The sequence below is a fragment of the Hemiscyllium ocellatum genome, chromosome 5, assembly GCF_020745735.1.
Source record: "Hemiscyllium ocellatum isolate sHemOce1 chromosome 5, sHemOce1.pat.X.cur, whole genome shotgun sequence".
Classification (NCBI taxonomy): Eukaryota; Metazoa; Chordata; class Chondrichthyes; order Orectolobiformes; family Hemiscylliidae; genus Hemiscyllium; species Hemiscyllium ocellatum.
Genome location: NC_083405.1, coordinates 78,886,739 through 78,908,453, shown reverse-complemented (window position 1 = coordinate 78,908,453; position 21,715 = coordinate 78,886,739). Strand labels below are relative to the sequence as shown.

The 21,715-nt window shown below is 40.6% G+C and overlaps 1 protein-coding gene across 9 annotated transcripts in view; it reads left to right on the top strand.

Annotated features, from left to right (window-relative positions):
* The window catches only part of LOC132815753 (DNA-binding protein SATB1-like), a 130,330-nt gene extending 109,103 nt beyond the window's left edge, over nucleotides 1-21,227 (top strand). For all 9 annotated transcript variants that reach the window (XM_060824889.1, XM_060824890.1, XM_060824896.1 and 6 more), the window contains 2 exons: nucleotides 15,993-16,196; nucleotides 19,486-21,227. In XM_060824889.1, the coding sequence (XP_060680872.1) occupies nucleotides 15,993-16,196; nucleotides 19,486-19,944 (663 nt within the window). In that variant the 3' untranslated portion in view covers nucleotides 19,945-21,227. The remainder of the gene's footprint in view (nucleotides 1-15,992; nucleotides 16,197-19,485) is intronic.
* The last annotated feature ends 488 nt before the right edge of the window (nucleotides 21,228-21,715 follow it).

The window sequence follows — 21,715 nt, the reverse complement described above, 5'->3', positions numbered from 1 at the left end:
TCAATGGGAATGCCTTTAGCAATTTTCGCTTTCCAACCAACCAGCGCTCTCAAGCAGCGTAAATGTTGATTTTCCCCTTGAATTTCTATTCCAGTAAATTTTCCTTCTGAATATAAGATGAGAAGCTTCCACAAAATATTTTTTTTAGTAAAACAGAAGTCCTGTTCTCAAAAATGTGCCTGTGTTATATCTAATAGTGATTAGTACATTATAATTATTTTCTAATCATATTTGTTTAATAACTCTTGCTTTTATATCACACTCTCATGATTTCAGGAGGTCCCAAAGTACTTTGACCACAAATTCAAAGCTTTTGAAATGTAGCCACACCTATTACTTATTAACAGAGCAGTCATTTGCCCATAACAGTCTCCCAAAAACATCAGTGAAACAAGTCATAGGATTGCCTATTCCTAATTTTTTAATTTCAAAAATATACTTTATTCATAAGAAATATCTTTACAAATACATAGTCACAAACACAATTCGGTTCTGTACGGTAGAATATGAAGGAAACAAGCAAACATTGGAGTTTGACTCTGTCCAAACAAGACTATATTTACATGCATTTGAGGCATGAGGAAGGTCTCCTAACTGAACGGGCCTCCATTTAACTTCAGCAGGAAGACCTCAAGCAGTGGTCCTTTCCCACTGCACCAAGCAGCAGCTGCCCCGAGCTATCGTGCATCCCTCAGCACATGGTCCTTGACCTTGAAATGTCCCAGTCTGCAACACTTCTAAAGGATAAATGATGGCCTCCCCTCACCCACCCCGATAGCTCAGTGCTCAGCTTCCGTTATGCCCATCTGAGTGAAAGAATAATAATTAGACAAAGGTATTTTTTTAAAAATAAGCATGTCTTCTGTCTTCTTCATTGGAACAAATGTAGTAAAAAAAAATTGAAAAATATTTAACGAATAAGAGTGAGCAGGAGTATTACTACTTGAGTTAAATTCATAAAAAAACATGATAAGACCAATGACCTGGCACTTAGAAGATGCACAAACATATAAACAGTCAACAAAGACAATTCAAATTTTATATTTAGTCATTTCAACAGAATTTCAAAAGTCATAAAAATAATTTTTAGCTGAAATGAACTACATAGTCGCAACCAAAATATAATAGAAGTACAGTAATATCAATTATGAGTTTACAAATGGCAAAATTCTGACCAAATCAATTCTTAGGAATAAAGTGAAATACTATTAATCGTGATCAATTGACATTATTCAGAGAATTTTATCATGAGTTAACTAATGTAATTAAGATAAATTGCACTTAGGTTGAAAAAAACATAGCATTTGATAAATTTGTTAAAAGGAATTTTTCGTTTGCATGCTGTCTGATATTCTTTGAAATTTAAAAAAAAATTAGGCAGAGTCATAAAGTCTCAGAGATGTCAAGCATGGAAACAGATCCTTTGGTCTAACTCATCCATGCTAACGAGATATCCTAAATTAATGTCATCCCATTTCCCAGTATTTGGCCCATACCCCTCAAAATCATATACCCATCCGGATGCCTTTTAAATGTGTAATTGTACCAGCCTCCACCACTTCCCTGGCAGCTCATTCCATACATTCACTAGCCTCTGCGTGAAAAAGTTGCCCCTTAGGTCACTTTTATATCTTTTCCCTTAAACCTGTGCCCTCTAGTTTTGGACTCTCTTACCCTGGGGAAAAGACCTTGATTATTCACCCTTTCCATGCCCTCATGATTTATAAACTTCTATGAGGTCACACCTCAGCTTCTGTCTTTCGCAAGACCTTTTTGCTTAACTGCCATTAACTAGTTTTACCCTGAGTGAGTTTTGAGAAGATTTATAGCTCAGGTTGAGATTCTGGATGTAGTTTTGCTTGCTGAGCTGAGAGGTTCATTTCCAGACGTTTTGTCACTCTATTAGGTAACATCTTCAGTGGGCCTCAGGCAAAGCAGTGTACATGATTCCTGCTTTCTATTTATATGTTTATATATTCATATAAATAGATAGCAGGAATCATTAAGACTGCTTCGCATGCGGCCCACTGAAAATGTTACCCAGTAGGGTGACAAAACATCTGGAAATGAACCTCCCAGCTTAGCAAGCAAACCTACATCTAGTTTTACCTTTTAAATTATAAACCTAATTATATGTCTTCATGATACATCTCCAATACTCTCTTTAATCTTGATGTAGTCATACATTATGATTCTGGGGTCGTCAAATTGATTTATAATGAAAAATATGTTACTTTAAATCATTTTTTATCACAGAAATTTGCATTGCGTAGAAGGAAGGGTATACTTGTCAATAACACCACTCATCCAACTGAACAAAAAGCACGCCTTGAATTCAAAAGGTTAATTTGTATCATTTGGATTGCATTTACTGCACATTTTTGAGCAATTGTGATGTATTAAAAATACATTCTTGTTTGTTACAAGGTCAAGAACTGCTGATTAATATCACTTATGAGATCGGAGTAACCGTAGGCTATAGTGTTTATTTCTGGGTTTGTTGGACAAATAATTACTTCAGTGGTTTTGAATTTGATGAATGACACTGAGGAACCACAGAATTTTGATGAGTAGTAAGGAAACGGCAAATTTATTTGGTGAGAGAAACTGAGGTGGTGAGTCCGAAAAAACTGAAAAACAACTTTATGCTGCCTGACAAATGACTTATAGATGAATTAATGACATTTGTGTCAGTTCTCTCTTTAGCCCTGTGATGCTTTGTTGCTAAACTAACATTTCACACAATAACATTAGCAAGGAGCGAGAGCAGTATGACCCAAATAACAACTGGATTATGATGAATGTTAGTACAGGGCAAGGCTGGGACAACTCAAGCATCACATTTATTGAGGTATAGTTTATGTATAGCATTAAAGTTTTTGTGTGAAATGAATCAAAATACTTTATTTGGAATTGGGACATGAAGCAAAACGCCCTTCCTCAATGAGCTAGTTTAGAGCTAGTACTCTTTCCAGCATAATTTGAAATTGCCCAGTTCAGTTTGGATGCAAATTTAATTATCATTATCAATTCATCTTTGCCTTGGTCAACAAAACACTTAGCTGAAAGTAGGAAAGTTTTTTTTCTGATGGTGTTATTGACATATTTCTATGAGATGAGGAATTTCTTCTCTGAGGGTAGTGAATCTTTTTTAATTATTGACCACAGAGGGCTGTGGAAGTTGGCTGCTTGGGGGTGGCACGGTGGCTTAGTGGTTAGCACTGTTGCCTCACAGTGCCAGGGACCCAGATTCAATTCTAGCCTCTGGTGACTGTTTGTGTGAAGTCTGCACATTCTCCCCGTGCCTGTGTGAGTTTCCTCCGGGTGCTCCGGTTTTCTCCCACAGTCCAAAGATGTGCAAGTCAGGTGAATTGACCATGCTAAATCACCCATAGTGTTCAGGGATGTGTAGCATTAGTCAGGGGAAATGTAGGTTAATAGGGCAGGGGAATGGATCTGTGTGAGTTACTCTGCGGAGGGTCAGTGTGGACTTGTAGGGCCAAAGGGTCTGTTTCTACACTGATTGTATATTTTAGACAGAGATGGATAGCTGTTCAATCAGTAAGTGAATTAAGGGTTATGGGGAAAAGTAGAGAAGTGGAGTTGAGATTTTCCAGTCAGCTGTGATCTCATTGAATGGTGGAGCAGACTTAATGAGCTGACTGGCTTTCTTCTGCCCCTTCATCCTATGATGCCCTGGTTAATACGCAGATTGAGTGAAATTGAGTGAAAACACAAAATAGAAAAAAACCTGCCCAGGCTGCACACTAATAGAGTAATTGGGACTGCAAATCTGAGCCCTCAGATGCTGCCTAATTGTCGTCGTGAATTAAAATCAAGGCTTAATATTTCTGTAATTCAGATATTATGGTACTATCCAATGTAAGAAAGAAGGGTAAAAGGAAATAGTTGATCATCACCATTACACCTGCCAATCTTGTTCTGACAATTCTATTTTGCTAATCACAGCTGACGTCAAAGTCTATATTTTGCAGTTTATTTGTAGGAAATTCTCAAGATAGGAGAGACAATGCACCAATGAACTGACATAGTAATTAGACTGTCTATTGAACTGGACGTTCTCCTGTTGTGAGAGTTATAGAACTTGGACTAAGACCATGTTTGTTAATAGCCTAACAATTGTCCTATAGATTCTGTTTATTAAAATGTACAACCTGTGTGATATTTCCATTTGTGATTCTGTTACACTTTATGCAACATGGAAAGGAACAAGAATCTTAAGAAAAGAGATAAATGTCTCTAATTGTTAAATAATATGACTAGTATATATTCTGGATATTTGCTTGACGTGAGATTTAAAACATAAGGGTAAAAATGTGAATAATACAGTAGGGAAAAGCATGTGATGTTTATAATATAGATATTTGATGCATAAGTATGTCATTTGGCCATTTTGTTCGATAACAGAGCTGTTTTTGCTCTATCAAACATCTATCTTCAAGTATTTGCCCTATTCCTCTTAAAAAGTGTGATTCAACTGATATTTTATTGGTCATGGTGTATTCCAATTAATCTTGGTATTGAAAACATTATAACACTTAAATTAATCTAAATCTTTTTGTCCCTTGTTACTAATTCATTGCTTGAATTATTCATCCACTGGACAATCCAACCAGGCATTTAGGTTTTACAATTGAATCTTTGCTTAACTCTTTCTACATCAGTAAATAGACATTATTTATTCAGTACTGTCATTCTAATCACATCCTGTTACGTCCAACATCATATTAGTAAGTTTATTATGTATCTTTTCCATGACCCCAATATACTTTCTGTAAAGAAGATTGCAATATAGCTGGTGTGGCCAGTGTACAAAGAAACCTTAATTATCTGAACGAGATGGGTGGGCACTATTTCATTTGGTTAATTGATTCAATGCCTGTCCTCTGAAGTTTGCTTTTTCCTCGGTCTGCCTGCCTTGCTCCCTCTCTCTGTCTCAGGATTTGTTTCTGAGCAGAGATGCATACTTGTGTGTAAGGGTCCTGCAGCATTGCTGAAGCTTCCCCACCACCAACCCCCCCCACCCCGCCCCAATTAAGTCAATGGGATTGACACAGCGAGCACTTGCCAAGTCCGCTACCTGTTCAGGAGACTAGGCAGCAGCACACAGAGCGCAAGCCCCCTCACCCCATCCGACATCCCACCCCCAACCGCGTCCAACCCCGCCGCCATCTGAGTCCCCAAGCCCTGCCCCCGGTGACCCCCCCAACCCCACCCAGTTCAACACCCCCACCCCCGACGCCTGCAACCACGCCACCCCGTCTGCCTCTGTCCCACCTACCATCCACCCAGGAAGGGGTTGTTTAGGTACATCCCTGTGTAGAACTCCAGGGAAAGTGTGGGAGAGACAGAGAGAGAGTGTGGGAAGACAATCATTTGGAGATGGTGCCTAGGCTCTCAACGATGTCCAGGGCTGTTCTCGGCAGCATTTCAGTAAACCGAGTTTGTTTTTTATCATTGTAAACAAAAGATGCGATCAGTGTTGGAAACACCTCTTTGATGTAATGTTTCTATTGGGACCTCGAAATCTCCTTCGGATATTCAGAGATTTGATATTTGGATAATCAAGGTTCCTCTGTATTCAGTATTTTTATAAATTAATCCTGATCTCTTTGCCTTCCCAATCAGTATCTTCTATAGAGCATCTAGAAATCCATTCACCTCTTTAACCAGTTCACACAATATCATGTCAAAAAGACTGACTTGAGTTTCGAAAGCTGAAATTATCTGAGCAGGTGGTGCTGAGTTCACATTGTGTTTCACAGGCATAGGTGAGTCAGGAGGTGACTTACTCGCCACAGTATTCCTAGCCTCTGACCTGCTATTGTTGCCATTGGAATGATATAGTCATAGAGTCATAAAGATATACAGCACGAAAACAGATCCTTCAATCCAACTTATCCATGCCGACCAGATATCCTAAATAAATCTAGACCCTTTTGCTCGAGTTTGGTCCATATTCCTCTCAACCCTTCCTATTTATATAACCATCCTCTGGCAGCTCATTCCATACGTGCACCGTACATGCATGTATGGAACTGGGCAGCACGGTGGCTCAGTGGTTAGCACTGCAGCCTCACAGCTCCAGGGACCCGTGTTCGATTACTGCCTTAGGTGACTCTCTGTGTGCAGTTTCCATATTCTCCCTGTGTCTTCATGGGGTTCCTCTGGATGCTCCAGTTTCCTCCCACAATCCAAAGATGTGCAGGTCAGGTGAATTGGCTATGCTTAATTGCCCATAATGCTGGGTGCATTAGTCAGGGATAAACACAGGGTTGGGGAAAGGGTCTGAGTGGGTTACCCTTCAGCGGGTTGCTGTGGACCTGTTGGGCTGAAGGGCCTGTTTCCATACTGTATGAAATCTAATCTAAACCACACTCCATGTGACATATTGCCCCTTAGATCCCTTTTAAGTCATTCCCTTCTCATATTAAACCTAAGCCCTCTGGTCTTTTCCCCAGGATAGGGGAAAACTTTGTCTATTTACCTGATCCATGCCCTTCATGCTTTAATAAACCTCTATAGGGACACCCCGTATAGCTCAAACCCTCCAGTCCTGGCAACAACCTTGTAAATCTTTTCTGAACCCTTTCAAGTTTTTTAATATCCTTCCAATTCCGGAGACCAGAATTGCATGCAATATGCCAAAAGTGGCCTAACCAATGTCCTGTACAACCACAACGTGATTTCCCAACTCCTATACTCAGTGCTTTGCCAATAAAGGCAGGCATTACAAACACCTTCTTCGCTATCCTATCTACCTGCAACTCCACTTTCAAGGAGCTTTGAACCTCCACTTCAAGGTCTATTTGTTCAGCGACATTCCCCAGGACCTTACCATTAAGTGTATAAGTCTTGCCCTGATTTGCCTTTCTAAAGTTCAGCACCTCAGATTTATCTAAATTAAACTCCATCTTAGATAGCCTTCTTCATTGTCAACTGTACCAACAACTCTGGTGTCATCTGCAAACTTTCTAAGCATGTCTCCTAAATTCTCATCTGCCACTTCTCATCCCACTGGCCCATCTGATCAAGATCCCATTGTAATCTGATGTAACATTCCTGACTGTCCATTACACCTCCAATTTTGGTGTCATCTGCAAACTTACTAACTATACTTCCTATGCTCACATCATTTATGTAAATGATGAAAAGTAGTTGACCCAGCACCAATCCTTGTCACACACCACTCGTCACAGGCCTCCAGTCTGAAAGGCAACTCTCCACCACCACCCTCTGTCTTCTACTTTTGAGCCAGTTCTGTATCCAAATAGCTAGTTCTTCCTCTCTTCCGTGTGAGCTAACCTTACCAACCCGTCTACCATGAGGAATCTTGTTGAACACCTTACTGAAGCCCAAACAGATCATGATCACCACTTTGCCCTCATCAGTCCTCTTTGTTACTTACTCAGAAAGCTCAATCAAGTTCATGAGACACGATTTCCCACGCACAAATCCATGTTGATTATCCCTAATCAGTCCTTGCATTTCCAAATACATGTAAATCTTGTCCCTCAGGATTCCTCCAACAGCTTGCCCACCACTGATGTCAGGCTGACCGGTCTATAGTTCCCTGGATTTTCCTTATCACCTTTCTTAAATAGTGTCACTAAGTTAGACAACCTCCAGTTTTCCGGCACCTCACCTGTGACTATCGATGATACAAATATTTCAGCAAGGGGCCCAGCAATTACTTCCCTCACTTCCTACAGAGTACTATGGTAAACCTGATCAGTTCCTGGGGATTTATCTACTTTTATGCATTTCAAGACATCCAGCATCTCCTCCTCTCTAATATGGACAAAGATAGCACTATTTATTTCTCTATGTTCTCTATTTTCCATATCCTTCTCCACAGTAAATATTGATGCAAAATACTCATTGACTATCTCCCCAATCTCCTGCGGTTCCTCACATAGATGCCCTTGCTGATCTTTAAGGGGCCCTATTCTCTCCCGAGTTAACCTTTTGTCCTTAATGTATTTGTAGAATCCCTTAACTCCTTAACTCTATTTGCCAAAGCTATCTCATGCCCCCTTTTTGCCCTCCTGATTTCCCTCTTATGTACACTCCTACTGCCTTCATACTCTTCTGGGAATTCAGTCGACCCCTACTGTCTGTACCTGACATATGCTTCTTTCTTATTCTTGCTTAAGACCTCAATTTCTCTTGTCATCCAGTATTCCCTACACCTACCAGACTTGCCGGCCCGACCATTAACTCCAAGTCTCAGCCTTGTCTATTTTACCAAAATGCAATACCTTGCATTTGTCCAAATTAAACTCCATCTGTCACTCCTCAGCCTATTGGCCCAATTGATCAAGATCCCTTTGTAATCTTAGATAGCCTTCTTCATTGTCAACTATACCAACAACGTTGGTGTCGTCTGCAAACTTTCTAAGCGTGTCTCCTAAATTCTCATCCAAACTGTTTATATAAGTGACAAACAAATGTGAACCCAGCATTGATCCCTGCAGAACACATTGGTTACAGGCCTCCAATCTGAAAAGCAACCCTCCACAGTACCCTCTGTCTCCGACCGTCAAGCCAATTTCGTATCCAATTGGCAAACTCTCCCTGAATCCCATGTGATCTAACTTCACTAATTATTATACTGTGCAGAACCTTGTCACAAGTTTTGCTGAAGTCTGTGTAGACAATGTCTACTGCTCTTCCCTCATAATCATTTTGGTTATGCCCTCAAAAAACTCAGTTAAGTTTGTGAGTCATGATTTCCCATACACAAACCCATGCTGACTATCCATAACCAGTCTTTGCTTTCCCAAATGCATGTCAATCCTATGTCCACAACTCCCTCCAACAATTTGGAAAAGAAAATCTTAGCAAGACTTATACACTTAATGGTAAGGTCCTAGGGAGTGTTGCTGAACAAAGAGATCTTGGAGTGCAGGTTCATAACTCCTTGAACATAGGGTTGCAGGTAGATAGGATGGTGAAGAAGGCATTTGGTATGCTTTCCTTCATTTGTCAGAGTATTGAGTACAGAACTTGAGAGGTCATGTTGCAGCTGTACGGACATTTGAGCTATAGAGAGAGGTTGAATAGGCTGGGGCTGTTTTCCCTGGAGCATCGGAGGATGAGGCTTATAAAATCATGAGGGGCATGGATAGGATAAATAGACAAAGTCTTTTCTCTGGGGTGGGGGAGTCCAGAACTAGAGGGCGTAGGTTTAGGGTGAGATGGTAAAGATATAAAAGAGACCTAAGGAGCAACGTTTTCACACAGATGGTGGTGCATGTACGGAATGAGAAGTGGTGGAGGTTAGTACAATTGCAACATTTAAAAGGCATCCGAATGAGAATATGAATAGGTACAGTTTGGAGGGATATGGGCCAAGTGCTGGCAGGTGGGCCTAGATTGGATTGGGATATCTGGTCGGCATGAACGAGTTGGACTGTAGGGTCTGCTTCTGTGCTGTACATCTCTATGACTCTATAACTTACGCATGATTGACGTCAGACTCGCATATCTGTAGTTCCGAGGCACAACATAGTCACCCTCCAGTCCACTGGCACTTCACCTATGGCTGTAGATGATGCAAATATCTCCACTAGGGGCCCCACAATTCCTTCCTTAACTTCTCACCTTCCTGGATCCCAGAGATTTATCGACCTTTAAGTTTTTTTAAGATTCCAGCACTTTCTCTTCTGTAATGTGGATTGTTGTCAAGACACCAATATTTAATTCCCTATGTTCCCTAGCCTCAATTTTTTTTTTCTCCACAGTAAAGACTAATGTGAAATATTTGTTTAGTATATCTCCCATCTCCTGTAGTTTCACATGTAGACAACCTTGTTGATCCTTAGGGGGGCCTATTCTCTCCTTAGTTACTCATTTGCCTAAATATCCCTACAGAATCTCTTTAGATTATCTTTAACCTTACCTGCCAAGGCTATCTCATATCCTGTTTTGCCCTCCTGATTTCCCTTATACTCTTCAAGAGATTCACTTGCCCTCAAGTTACCTATACCTAACATATAATTCCTTCTTAAATATATCACCGTTCCTTCAATATCAGTGGGTTAATATCCTGGAATTCCCTCTCTCAGGACATTGTGGATCAAGCTACAACATATAGTCTGCAGTGGTTCAAGAAGGCAGCTCACCTCCACCTTCTCAAGGGCAACTAAGGATGGGCCAGCTAGCATTGCACCTGTGCCATGAGTGAAAAAGAAAATTGAAAGCTTAAAGAAGTGTCTAAAGGATTTTTTTCTGCAAGGAATGAATAAGAGTTTGATTTTACAAGAGATTAACCAGTTATGATTTTACAACTTTGAATTGGCTACGTGAATAGAAGGTTTTTCAGAAAATGTGCAGAGTGAGAGCTCTCATAGATATTTGGATTGTATGTTATTTCCTCTTCACTTGGCTTGTGAGATCTTCACATTGTTGAGACTTGGTGTGTTGGGGTTGGGTGGGATCACTGAGTTGGTTTGGAAGGCCATGGGATGTGCTGGGAATGTTGAATTGACATGGGATGTTAAGATCCATGTTGGGTGGAAAGGAGCTGAGGGAATGTGCAATCTAGAGGGCCTATAATCTATTAACCAGCTCTCGCAAATTCTGGTGTCTTCCTCGCAATTGCTTCCAGAATCAATGAGTGCGACTAACAAAAATGATGGAATGAGAGTAGCGTGGATTTTGCAACTTAAACCTGAGTTGCAGGCGTTCTTTGTGAATTTCCCCTGGTTTTTAAATAGACGAAAAGGAAAAGTTTTGAGGGATATGGGCCAAATGCAGGAAAGTGGGACTAGTTTGGTTTGGGAACATGGTCGACGTGGACTAGTTGGACAGAAGGGTCTGTTTCCATGCTGTATAACTCTATCCTGTACTCAGATCCTCAACTTGGAGCAAAAACCTGATGGCTTGTTGACTCATTTTACTGAGGTAGGCCTGTGAGTTGGGAGATTTCTGACTTAAGCTATCCATCTCAGTGGCTACAATTAGTCCCTAGACTATACCTAGAATATTCGGTCTAATTCTGGCATCAAGCTTTAAGAAAGATGTCAAGGAATTGAAGAGCATACAGCAATTATTTACTTGAATGATGTACTTCCCAATATCCTTCCTTAATTGGGTATAATACTCCAGCAAGGGCCTAACTATGTAATAGAATTTAACTCAGCTACCTCAATGGCTTGATTTCCCTTTAATGTGATGTCAATGAAAAACCATTACCAATATCAGAAAAGAAGCCTATGTAAGCTTTGGAAGAAATATTTTATTAAACCATTCAACTTTCATATTGCCTTTACATTACATAAACAGAGACTGGAGATTTTAACTTACACTCTGGTCGACAGATTTCCAGCTATTTATTTCAGTTGATGGAAAATTACAACTAGATCTACTAACATTGAGCTTTAAACAGCAGCAAATGCCACAGCCACTATTTTAACTGGCTCGGCAGTGAACTTTCAGAACACACTGAGAAAATAAAGCCAGTCAGTCAGCTCCTTTTAACCGTGAATGCAATGATAACATTGAAGGTTTGCTTGTAATAGTAATGTTTTAGAAATAGAATAATAGTATGTAAACAAAAAAAATCTTCAATATAGCTTACATTTCAAGGGGCTGAATTTGATCAGAAATCGGCTAACTTTTGATATTAGTGAATTGTGTTGGAGGTTTTCTCTCCCTGAGACCTAACAAGGATTCTCACACTATCTCCCCAAGCTAACTTTATTACCTATGCACCACATCCCTTTGGCATCGCATTTGTCATTTCCTAACACTGGCCATAGGCAGCAGTGCTCACCACTAACAAGACCTTCAAGATTCCAGTGTTGGCAGCATCTTTACAGCTCAGCCACGCACCATGTCAGGCTGTGAACAACGTCAGTCTGGGCAGCCCTGAACATTTCCTAACAATTGATACAGATGTTTTGGACAAGAGGAGTTGACACTTCAGTTTGTTCAAGCGATGTTCTTTGTATATCTTTTTCCTGCTGTGCAGATCTACAAGGTCCATGCACAGCAGCTGCTACTGAAACTGGAAGTCAATGCACAGAATGTGCAGACACAAAACTTAGAGGGAACACAGACCTCATGGTGGACTGAGCGTTACAAGGCACAGCTATCCTTCTCCCTCAGGACCAGTAGAGGAGACCATGCCACCATATCCTGCCAGCCTAGTCTGAGATTGCCAGCCAGGTCAGTGTAGTTTGAGGAATGCCCAGCTATGCAGAGAGACGCTCAGTTACTTTCACTGCTCTATGAGACTAAGTGCCACTTTCTTCTTTTTGCTACCTCACAGTCACACTATCTCTACTACAACACCCACCTTCACCAAGGCTCATGGTCTTACTATGCCACGCAACAACTTCCCTCATTTGCTCTCACCCACCCAATAACCCCTAAATCTAACGCTAGCCCACACCACTAAACTCACATGGCCTCTGCACCACCTATTCAATCACTCGGGACACCTCACATTTCCCGCACCTGCACTAACATTCATAGTTATGCCAGCCACTTCCACCTCATTTAATCCCTCCCTTTGCTTCATTCTACGAGAAGTTGGTCCACAAAAACGGCAAAAAAGATCAAGGTAGATGGTGGAGAGCGCAACATTCAGCTAATTGGGGATGTGATGAACTTTAAAACATGGAAACTAGGAATAACAATGGGCTATTCAGCCCTTAAAGACTGCTCCACTATTCAATATGATCATGACTGATTCTCTGGGTCAAGGCCATATTCTCACTTCCTTCCAGTACCCCTTATTGCCTTTAATGTCTGAAATATCATCTATCTCTTTCTTGAATATATTTGGTGGCTTGGCATCCACAGCCTTTGGGAGAGAATTGCACAGGTTCACTATATTTGAGTGAAGAGGTTTTACTCCATCTCAGTCCTAAATGATCCACTCTGTATCCTGAGACTGTGACCCTTGGTTCTATCTGGCCTGTCCAGTACTGTTAGAATTTTATACATTTCAATCAGATTCCCTGTCATTCTTCTAAACTCTAGTGAACACAGGCCCAGTTGAACCAAGTTATTGAGAGATTAAGAGAAAGAATTTGCATGAATTAAAAAGAGCATAAGTCTGGTAACTAGGACAATACGAAGAACCACAAATAGTGCCCCAACAGATAACTGGAACTACCAAAAAATGTGAATCTTGTAAATTATGTCAAAATCAACGTGAACAATTTTTACAATTCTATTGTAATAAAAAGGATGCTGGAATCAATGTGAGTCCCTTCAACATTCCTAAAAGTCAATATTGTTTATGAAAATTTTTTTAAAAGTGGACATCTGCAAGGTTACAGGAAAGTTGGATGAGGTAAATGAGGCATGTCATGCTCACATGTGACGAAATGGCTGCCTCCAGTGTTGTACCATTCTACAATTGAGAGTCTTTTCATATTTGGACAAGGAACATGCCTCCATCTCTGTTAAGAAGGTTCCCAATCAAGATTGCAAAGAGAGACGGTTTTCAAACGGGGATGGGTTTGGGATTAGACTTACAGTGTGGAAACAGGCCCTTCGGCCCAACAAGTCCACATCGACCCGCCGAAGCGCAACCCACCCATTCCCCTACATTTACCCCTTACCTAACACTACGGGCAATTTAGCATGGCCAATTCACCTGACCCGCACATCTTTGTGACTGTGGGAGGAAACCGGAGCACCCGGAGGAAACCCACGCAGACACTGGGAGAACGTGCAAACTCCACACAGTCAGTCGCCTGAGTCGGGAATTGAACCCGGGTCTACAGGCGCTGTGAGGCAGCAGTGCTAACCACTGTGCCACCGTGCTGCCCACAAAGTGCAGCGTAAGGCGAGAGGGAACACCCCACCTACTGAATCCAGATAAGCGGTTGTTGGCAAAGCAGATTAAGGACACACAAGGAAGAGTCAGACACCCCAGATGGGACTTGAACTCACAACCCCTGGCTTAGGAAGCCATTGCCTTATCCATTAGGCCACTGGGGCCGCACAAGGAGTTCTAACTACAGTTTCCTGCCTTGATTGAGGAAATCCAGCTGCTAATAACATTACAAAGGAGTAGCATATAAATCTAAGGAGAGGGTGACAGATTGATTTTTGAGAGACTTTGCAGGTAATACTGTGGCTTTGTAAGATAATCTGTTACCAGAGAATGTAGGTTGTTGTTATCAAATGCGGTCTGCAACAATAATCGTTGTTCAGGTACTTCAGCTATGGTATGAAGGACAATTGACCTAAGAAGTACAACACCTATTCTGGAATTGCCTTTCAGGGCAATGAAAATTACATTATAACCATATCTGGGTTATGTGGTATAAATAGGCTCAATAGACCGAATACTTTTGCCTGAATTAATACCATGAGGGGTCATAATTTTAAGCCAGTTGGAGGAAGGTTTAGGGGAGATGTCAGAGGTAGGTTCTTTACACAGAGAGTAGTGGATGCGTGGAATGCACTGCCAGCAGTGGTAGTAAAGTCAGATACATTAGGGACATTTAAGTGGATAGGCAAATGAAGGGTATGTAAGTTAGTTTGATCTTAGAGTAATATAAAAGATTAGCACAACATCGATGGCCAAAGGACCGTATGTCATGTATTGTTCTACATTCTATATTGTAATGCATTCTTCTTAAGGTAAGGTTACATCTATGAATCAAATAGTATACAGCATTTTTTTTTTATCAGTTCACAGAATATAGGTGATGCTGGGTAAGCCAGCATTAATTGCCCATCTCTCATTGCTCAGTGCATTTGAGTCCATTGTTTTGATCTGATGTCTTGAACCAATGTACCCCATGGGGTGTAGGGATACCTACTGTGCTGTCAGGAAGGGAGTTCATTTTAAAATTATTGATTGAGTTTAAATTCTACCAGCTGTCATTGCATGCTTTGAACCAGTGTCCCCAGAGCATTAGCCTGGGCTTCTGAATTGTTAATCCAATGACACTCCCACTGTACCACTGTCTTCCCATTAGAATCATAGAATCCCTACGAGTCTGCACCAGCCTTCAATAAAGCTTCCCACCCAGACTCAGTCTCCCACCTCATTCCTATAACCCCAGATTTCCCATGGCTAGCCTGTGCATACCTAACCACTTCGGGGCAAGTTAGCCTGGCTAAGCTGCCTAACCTGCATAACTTTGGACTGTGGGAGGAAATCCATGCCGACGGGGGAGAGCATGCAAACTCCACACAGAAAGTCACCCGAGGCTAGAATCGAACATGGGTGCTGTGAGCCTCCTGACTACTGAGTCACTCTGCCATTGTTAATGATTTTGATTTTTACTGGGAATTTTTAAATATTATTTTGTTATGAATTTATTGTTGCTTTGTTAGCAAAGTTCCAATTTTAACCGTAATGTTTTCTGCACAGTTGCAGGCTGTGAGCAGTTCAGTTGCTGGTTGGTCTCCTGCCAACAGCATTTCAATTTGCACCCAAACAGATGTTTTGAATTGTAGACCCTTACATCTCAGTCAGAAAGTTGTAGGCTCAAGTCCCACTGCAATGCACTTGAACACAAAATACCAAAGGAGTACTGCTCTGTCCGAGGTGCTATTTTTATATGACATGTTAAACCAAGGCACAGGTTGCCCTCCTATGACGACATTTAATATCCCATGGCAGTATTTAGAAGATGAACAAAGGAGTCCATCCTTGTGTTCTGACCAGTAGTGATTTCTCAACCAAAATCAGATAAAGCAGGCTATCTGGTCACTATTTGACTGCTGTTTTGTGGGGTTTTACTGCCAGTATGTTGGCTATCATAGTTCCCCACATTACAACCATGACTGTAATCTCCAAGAGAATTTGAAGAGTTGGAAGATGCTTAGGGACTCCCTGAAACATTGAAATTTATTGTCTAAATGCAGGATTTTTCCTTTTGTTTGTGTGTTACTTTCAATGGTTACTTACTGTTTGGGATATTTTGATAAACTGTGCCGAGAATAAGGTGGGAAACTAATGTGTCTTGCTCTATTCACATTCTTCTACCAAGGGGTGGTTATGTGAACTGCTACGTTGGAAAGAAGATCCCTCCCCAGAGAATAGGACTCTTTGGGAAAACTTATCAATGATCAGGAGGTTCTTGAGCCTTCCTCAGGCTGAGAGAGATGCCATTTATGAGCAAGAAAGCAACATGATCCATCACCATGGAGACCGACCATCCCACATCCTTCATGTTTCTGCAGAGCCAATTCAGGTTAGTATACCTTACTGAGTAATCTACAAGACAATTCCTAGGAAAGGTTTTAGCTTATGAAAACCACATACTGCTAATTGATAACAGTTTGATGAATTGCTGTTTTAACATGAAATCTGTCAAAGAAGTAAGTACTCTTGTGTCTTCTGCATTGAACTAAGGCCAAAACAATGGGATTAAAACACCTGGAGTCATTGAGTCATAGAGATGTACAGCACGGAAGCAGACCCTTTGGTTCCAACTCATCCATGCCAACCAGATATCCTGAACTATTCTAGTCCCAGAACATGGCCCATATCCTTCTAAACCCTTCCTATTCATATACCCATCCATATGCCTGTTAAATGTTGCTAACGTACTAGCCTCTACCACTTCCTTGGCAGCTCATTCCATAAACGCACCACCCTCTGTGTGAAAAAGCTGCCCCATAGGTCCCTTTTATATCTTTTCCCTCTCACCCTAAACGTTTGCCCTTTAGTTCTGGACTTCACTACCACAGGGAAAAGACCTTGCCTATCCATGCTCTTCATGATTTTATAAACCTCTATAAGGTCATTCATCAGCCTCTGACATTCCAGGGAAAAAGACCCAGCCTGTTCAGCCTCTCCCCATAGCTCAAATCCTCCAACCTTGGCAACATCCTCGTAAATCCATTCTGAACCCTTTCAAGTTTCACAACATCTTTCCGATACAAAGGAGACCAGAATTGCATGTAATATTCCAAAAGTGACCTAACCAATGTCCTGTACAGCCGCAACATGACCTCCCAATACTGATACTCAGTTCTTTGACCAATAAGGGAAAGCTTACTGAACGCCTTCGTCACTATCCTGTCTACCTGCGACTCTACTTTCAAGGAACTATTAACCTGCGCTGCAAGGTCTCTTTGTTCAGCAACACTCCCCAGGACCTTACCATTAAGTTTATAAGTGCTGTTAAATTTGCCTTTACAAAATGCAGCACCTCGCATTTATCTAAATTAAACTCCACCTGCCATGCCTCAGCCCATTGACCCGTCCGATCATGATCCTATTATACTGTGAGGTAACCTTCTTCGCTGTCCACTACATCTCCAATTTTGATATCATCTGCAAACTTACTAACAATACCTCCTATTGTTCACATCTAAATAATTTATGTAAATGATGAAAAGCATTGGACCAGCACTGATCCTTGTGGCACACCACTAGTCAGTCTGAAAAGCAGCCCTCCACCACCACCCTCTGTCTTCTACCTTTGAGCCAGTTCTGTATCCAAATGGCTAGTCCTCTCTGTATTCCATGAGGTCTAAGCTTGGTAACCAGTCTCCCATGAGGAACCTTGTCGAACGCCTTACTGAAGTCCATATTGATCACATCCAATGCTCTGCCCTTATCAATCCTCTTTGTTACTTCTTCAAATAACTCAATCAAGTTCATGAGACATGATTTCCCATGCACAGAGCTGTGCTGACTATCCCTAATCAGTCCTTGCCTTTCCAAGTATATGGGAGAAAGTGAGGACTGTAGATGCTCGAGATCAGAGCTGAAAAATGTGTTCCTTGAAAAGCGCAGCAGGTCAGGCAGCACCCAAGGAGCAGGAGAATCGACATTTCGGGCATAAGCCCTTCTTCAGGAATCAAGTATATGTAAATGCTGTCCCTCAGGATTCCCTCCAACAACTGGCCTGCCACCGATTTCAAGCTCACCGGACTATAGTACCCTGGCTTTCCTTTACCACCTTTCTTAAAAAGTGGCACCATGTTAGCCAACCTCCAGTCTTCCGGCACCTAACCTGTGACTTTCAATGATACAAATATCTCAGGAAGGGGCCCAGCAATCACTTCCCTAGCTTCCCACAGAATGCAAGAATACACCTGATCAGGTCCTGGAGATTTATTCACTTTTATACGTTTCAACATATCAAACACCACCTCCTCTGTGATATGGACATTTTTCAAATATCATCTGTTTCCCCACATTCTATATCTTCCATGTCGTTCTCCACAGTAAACACTGATGCAAAATACACTTTTAGTATCTCCCTCACTCCTGCAGCTCAACACATAGGCCGCCTTGTTGATCTTTAAGGGGCGCTATTCTCTCCCTAGTTACCCTTTTGTCCTTAATGTATTTGTTAAAACCCTTTGGATTCTCCTTAACCCCATTTGCCAAAACTACCTCATGCCCCCTTTTTGCCCTCCTAATTTCTATTTTTGGGATACTCCTACTGCCTTCATATTTTCCATTAATTCATTTGATCTATCTTGTCTATAGCTGACATATGCTTCCTTTTTGTTAACCAAGCCCTCAATTTCTTTAGTCATCTGCTTTCTCTACACCTACCAGCCTTTCCTTGACTGATACTTGAAATCTCCTTACAAGTTTGTTTCTCAATTTCCTGCTGACTATTAGGGGGTCTATAATACAATCTCAATAAGTTGACTATCCCCTTCCTATCTCTCAGTTCCACCTAAATACTTTTCCTGGATGTATTCCCAGGAATATCCTCCCTAGGAATGATTGTAATTCTATCCCTTATCAAAAATACCACTCCCCTCCTCTCTTGCTCTCCCCTTACTGTAGCATTTGTATACTGGAACGTTAAGCTGCCAGTCCTATCCATCCCTGCGTCATGCTTCTGTAATTGCTCTAATACCCCAGTCCCATGTTCCCTGAGTGCCCTGAGATCATCTGCCTTCCCTGTTAGGCATTTTGCATCGAAGTAAATGCAGTTTAATTTATCAGTCCTACCTTGTTCTCTGCTTTGTTTCTGCCTGTCCTGATTGTTTGACTTGCTCCTTTTCCCAACTGTACCAGTCTCAGACTGATCTCTTTCCTCGCTATCCCCCTGGGTCCCAACCTCCCCAACAACCTTACTAGTTTAAATCGTCACGAGCAGCTCGAGCAAATCTCCCTGCCAGTGTATTAGTCCTTTCCAATTCAGGCACAATCTGTCCTTCTTATACAGGTCACCTCTACCCCAGAAGATAGTTCAATGATCCAAAAATGTGAACCCTTCTCCCTGCACCAGCTCCTCAGCCACACATTCATCTGCTGTATTGTCCTATTCCTACTCTCATTAGCTCGCAGCACCGTGAGTAATCCAGATATTACTACCCTCGAGGACCTCCTTTTTAAATTCCTGCCTAACTTTCTACATTCTCCCTTCAGAATCTCATCCTTTTCCCTTCCTATGTCGTTACTTCCAATCATATATATAAGTTGTTTTAGCTTATTTCAGCATTTCAATGATGCTAACATGATAATGTGTGATGAACAGTCTATTGATTAGTTATTTTTGCTTATAGCAACAGCCAGCAGCACCCCGACTTGCACCTAAACAACCAACATCAACACCAGCAGAATCAGAAGATGAGAGCCGGCATAAGCCCAGATCTCGCACTAAAATTTCTGTCGAAGCCCTGGGGATCTTACAGAGCTTTATTCAAGATGTGGGTTTGTACCCAGATGAAGAAGCAATTCAGACACTGTCAGCTCAACTTGACCTGCCCAAGTATACCATCATAAAGTTTTTTCAAAACCAACGTTACCATCTAAAGCATCATGGTAAGCTGAAGGACCATGCAGGTTTGGAGGTAGATGTGGCTGAGTATGAAAAAGAGGAATTGCTGGAAGACTCGGAGGACTCAGAGGAAAGCGAGGAAGGCAAAAGTTCAAAAGAAATATATTCAGTTAAAGTGGAAGAGACATTGTCTGGAGAAGGGACTACAAATAACTTAGATCCTGATCAGGAACCAAAAGACTGACCCTGATATCATATGAACATTTTTTTTTTGTAACTGTGCCACAGATGTATAATTACATGAAAACCCGTCTTGTTTCCTGCATTATTCATCAGAAAGACCAATTTGTCTTTACAAACTTGCACAAATAAATATAAAGAGTCCCAGTAAAAGACTGAACAAATCTCCTGTGGATAATGCAGACTGCACTAGAAGTTTTTCATTTTTTCTTTCAAGCAAACAAGCAGCTACATATGAAGTATTTGGGATTGCCTTGAACATTTTTGTAACTGCTGTTTACTGATTAATGTCAGTTTTTGTACGGCACATCAACAGAGGAAACTGACACTGTATGGTGTTTGACTGTATTAGCTGTCAAACTTAAAGTGCTCATTCAGAAGCTTTCCACAACTGATCACAGGATAGCCAGTTCTGAATGGATCAAACACTCCAGTTTCAATTCTCCACCCAAACCAGTATGTTTCTTGCAACTTAAAAGGAAAATCTGGCCTTTTCAAAATTAACAAAATTACAAATGAGAATACTTTGTGCTTAGCTATATATTGTTAAAGTTGCAAAAAAAATGAAGAAACTGCTCGCTGTAAAATGCAGCGTTAATGGAAAATATGCCAATAATTGCCTTGTGTAATATGGCACTGCCATCATTCAATTATTCTGCAAGAGAGCAATCACTGTAACTTTGAGTCTTGTCATTACCTGATTTTAAAATGTGAAACACAACTTTTTTTTTAAACTTTGTGTAGTCTAGATTATTTATTTTCAGAAAAGTTAGCCTCATGATGTAATTAATTTTTTGAATTTTCTGTTACATGTAACATAGTGCTTTTTCATACTGACTTTTTCTATTTATAAATGTATTTTGATGGGCAGTGATACAAAGTGTCTTAAAAGTTTCAATTGAAAAATTGTGCTTTAAAATTTGCCTAAAAACTGCTGTATGTTATCAAAGCAATTCATACCATGGGCTTCACTCTTTATGGTGTATGCAATTTTCTATATTAATGTTAAACCATCATGCAAATGAATATAGGTCAATAAAAAATAAAATACATTAGATAACTTATAAACCACAGAAAAATAGATGTGTTGCGATGTGTCTTCCTTCAGTTTACAATGGATTGAAGCTTTTTTCAGTATAAATTTCTGTATGAAGATCACAAGTGTATCTGTTTTTCTGAGTTATATTGCAATGTGGAACTATGAGATCACAAATTATTTTGTTAAACCTGACCATGTTAGACTTTTTTTTAAAGCATCACAGGTTTTCTTTATGCAAAAATGTTCAAATGGGGATGGTTATTAATTGTTAATCGCACAATTAAACTATCTTTGTATAATATGATAATACTTGTTTGTTTCAATCTTCATTATTATTGAAGTATAATTGCTAGCCAATACATTGCTTATTTGTGGCTATTTTTGATGTGCAGATACTTAACACATTACTTATAATTGAAGTCCTTATGGTCTTTTTAAGTGAGATTGTAAATTAATCTAAAGCAGTAATTAATCATATTTTAGAATACTGACTTAACATGAACCGACTTTACTTTGAATATTCTCCATACAGTGAATTAATTCAGATCAGTTCTTTTCCCAGCTCCCAGAAATAAAAGAACAGGAAGTTTATCCACTGTAACACCAATTCCAAGGAACAGCAATATAGAAAAAGTTAGGAAGATATATTGCTTAGAGTGTAATTGTCAAGTAGTGGTGTTCCAATACCTCTTCTGCGCTTGTCCTTCAAGATGGTAGAGGCCTTGGGATTAAAAGG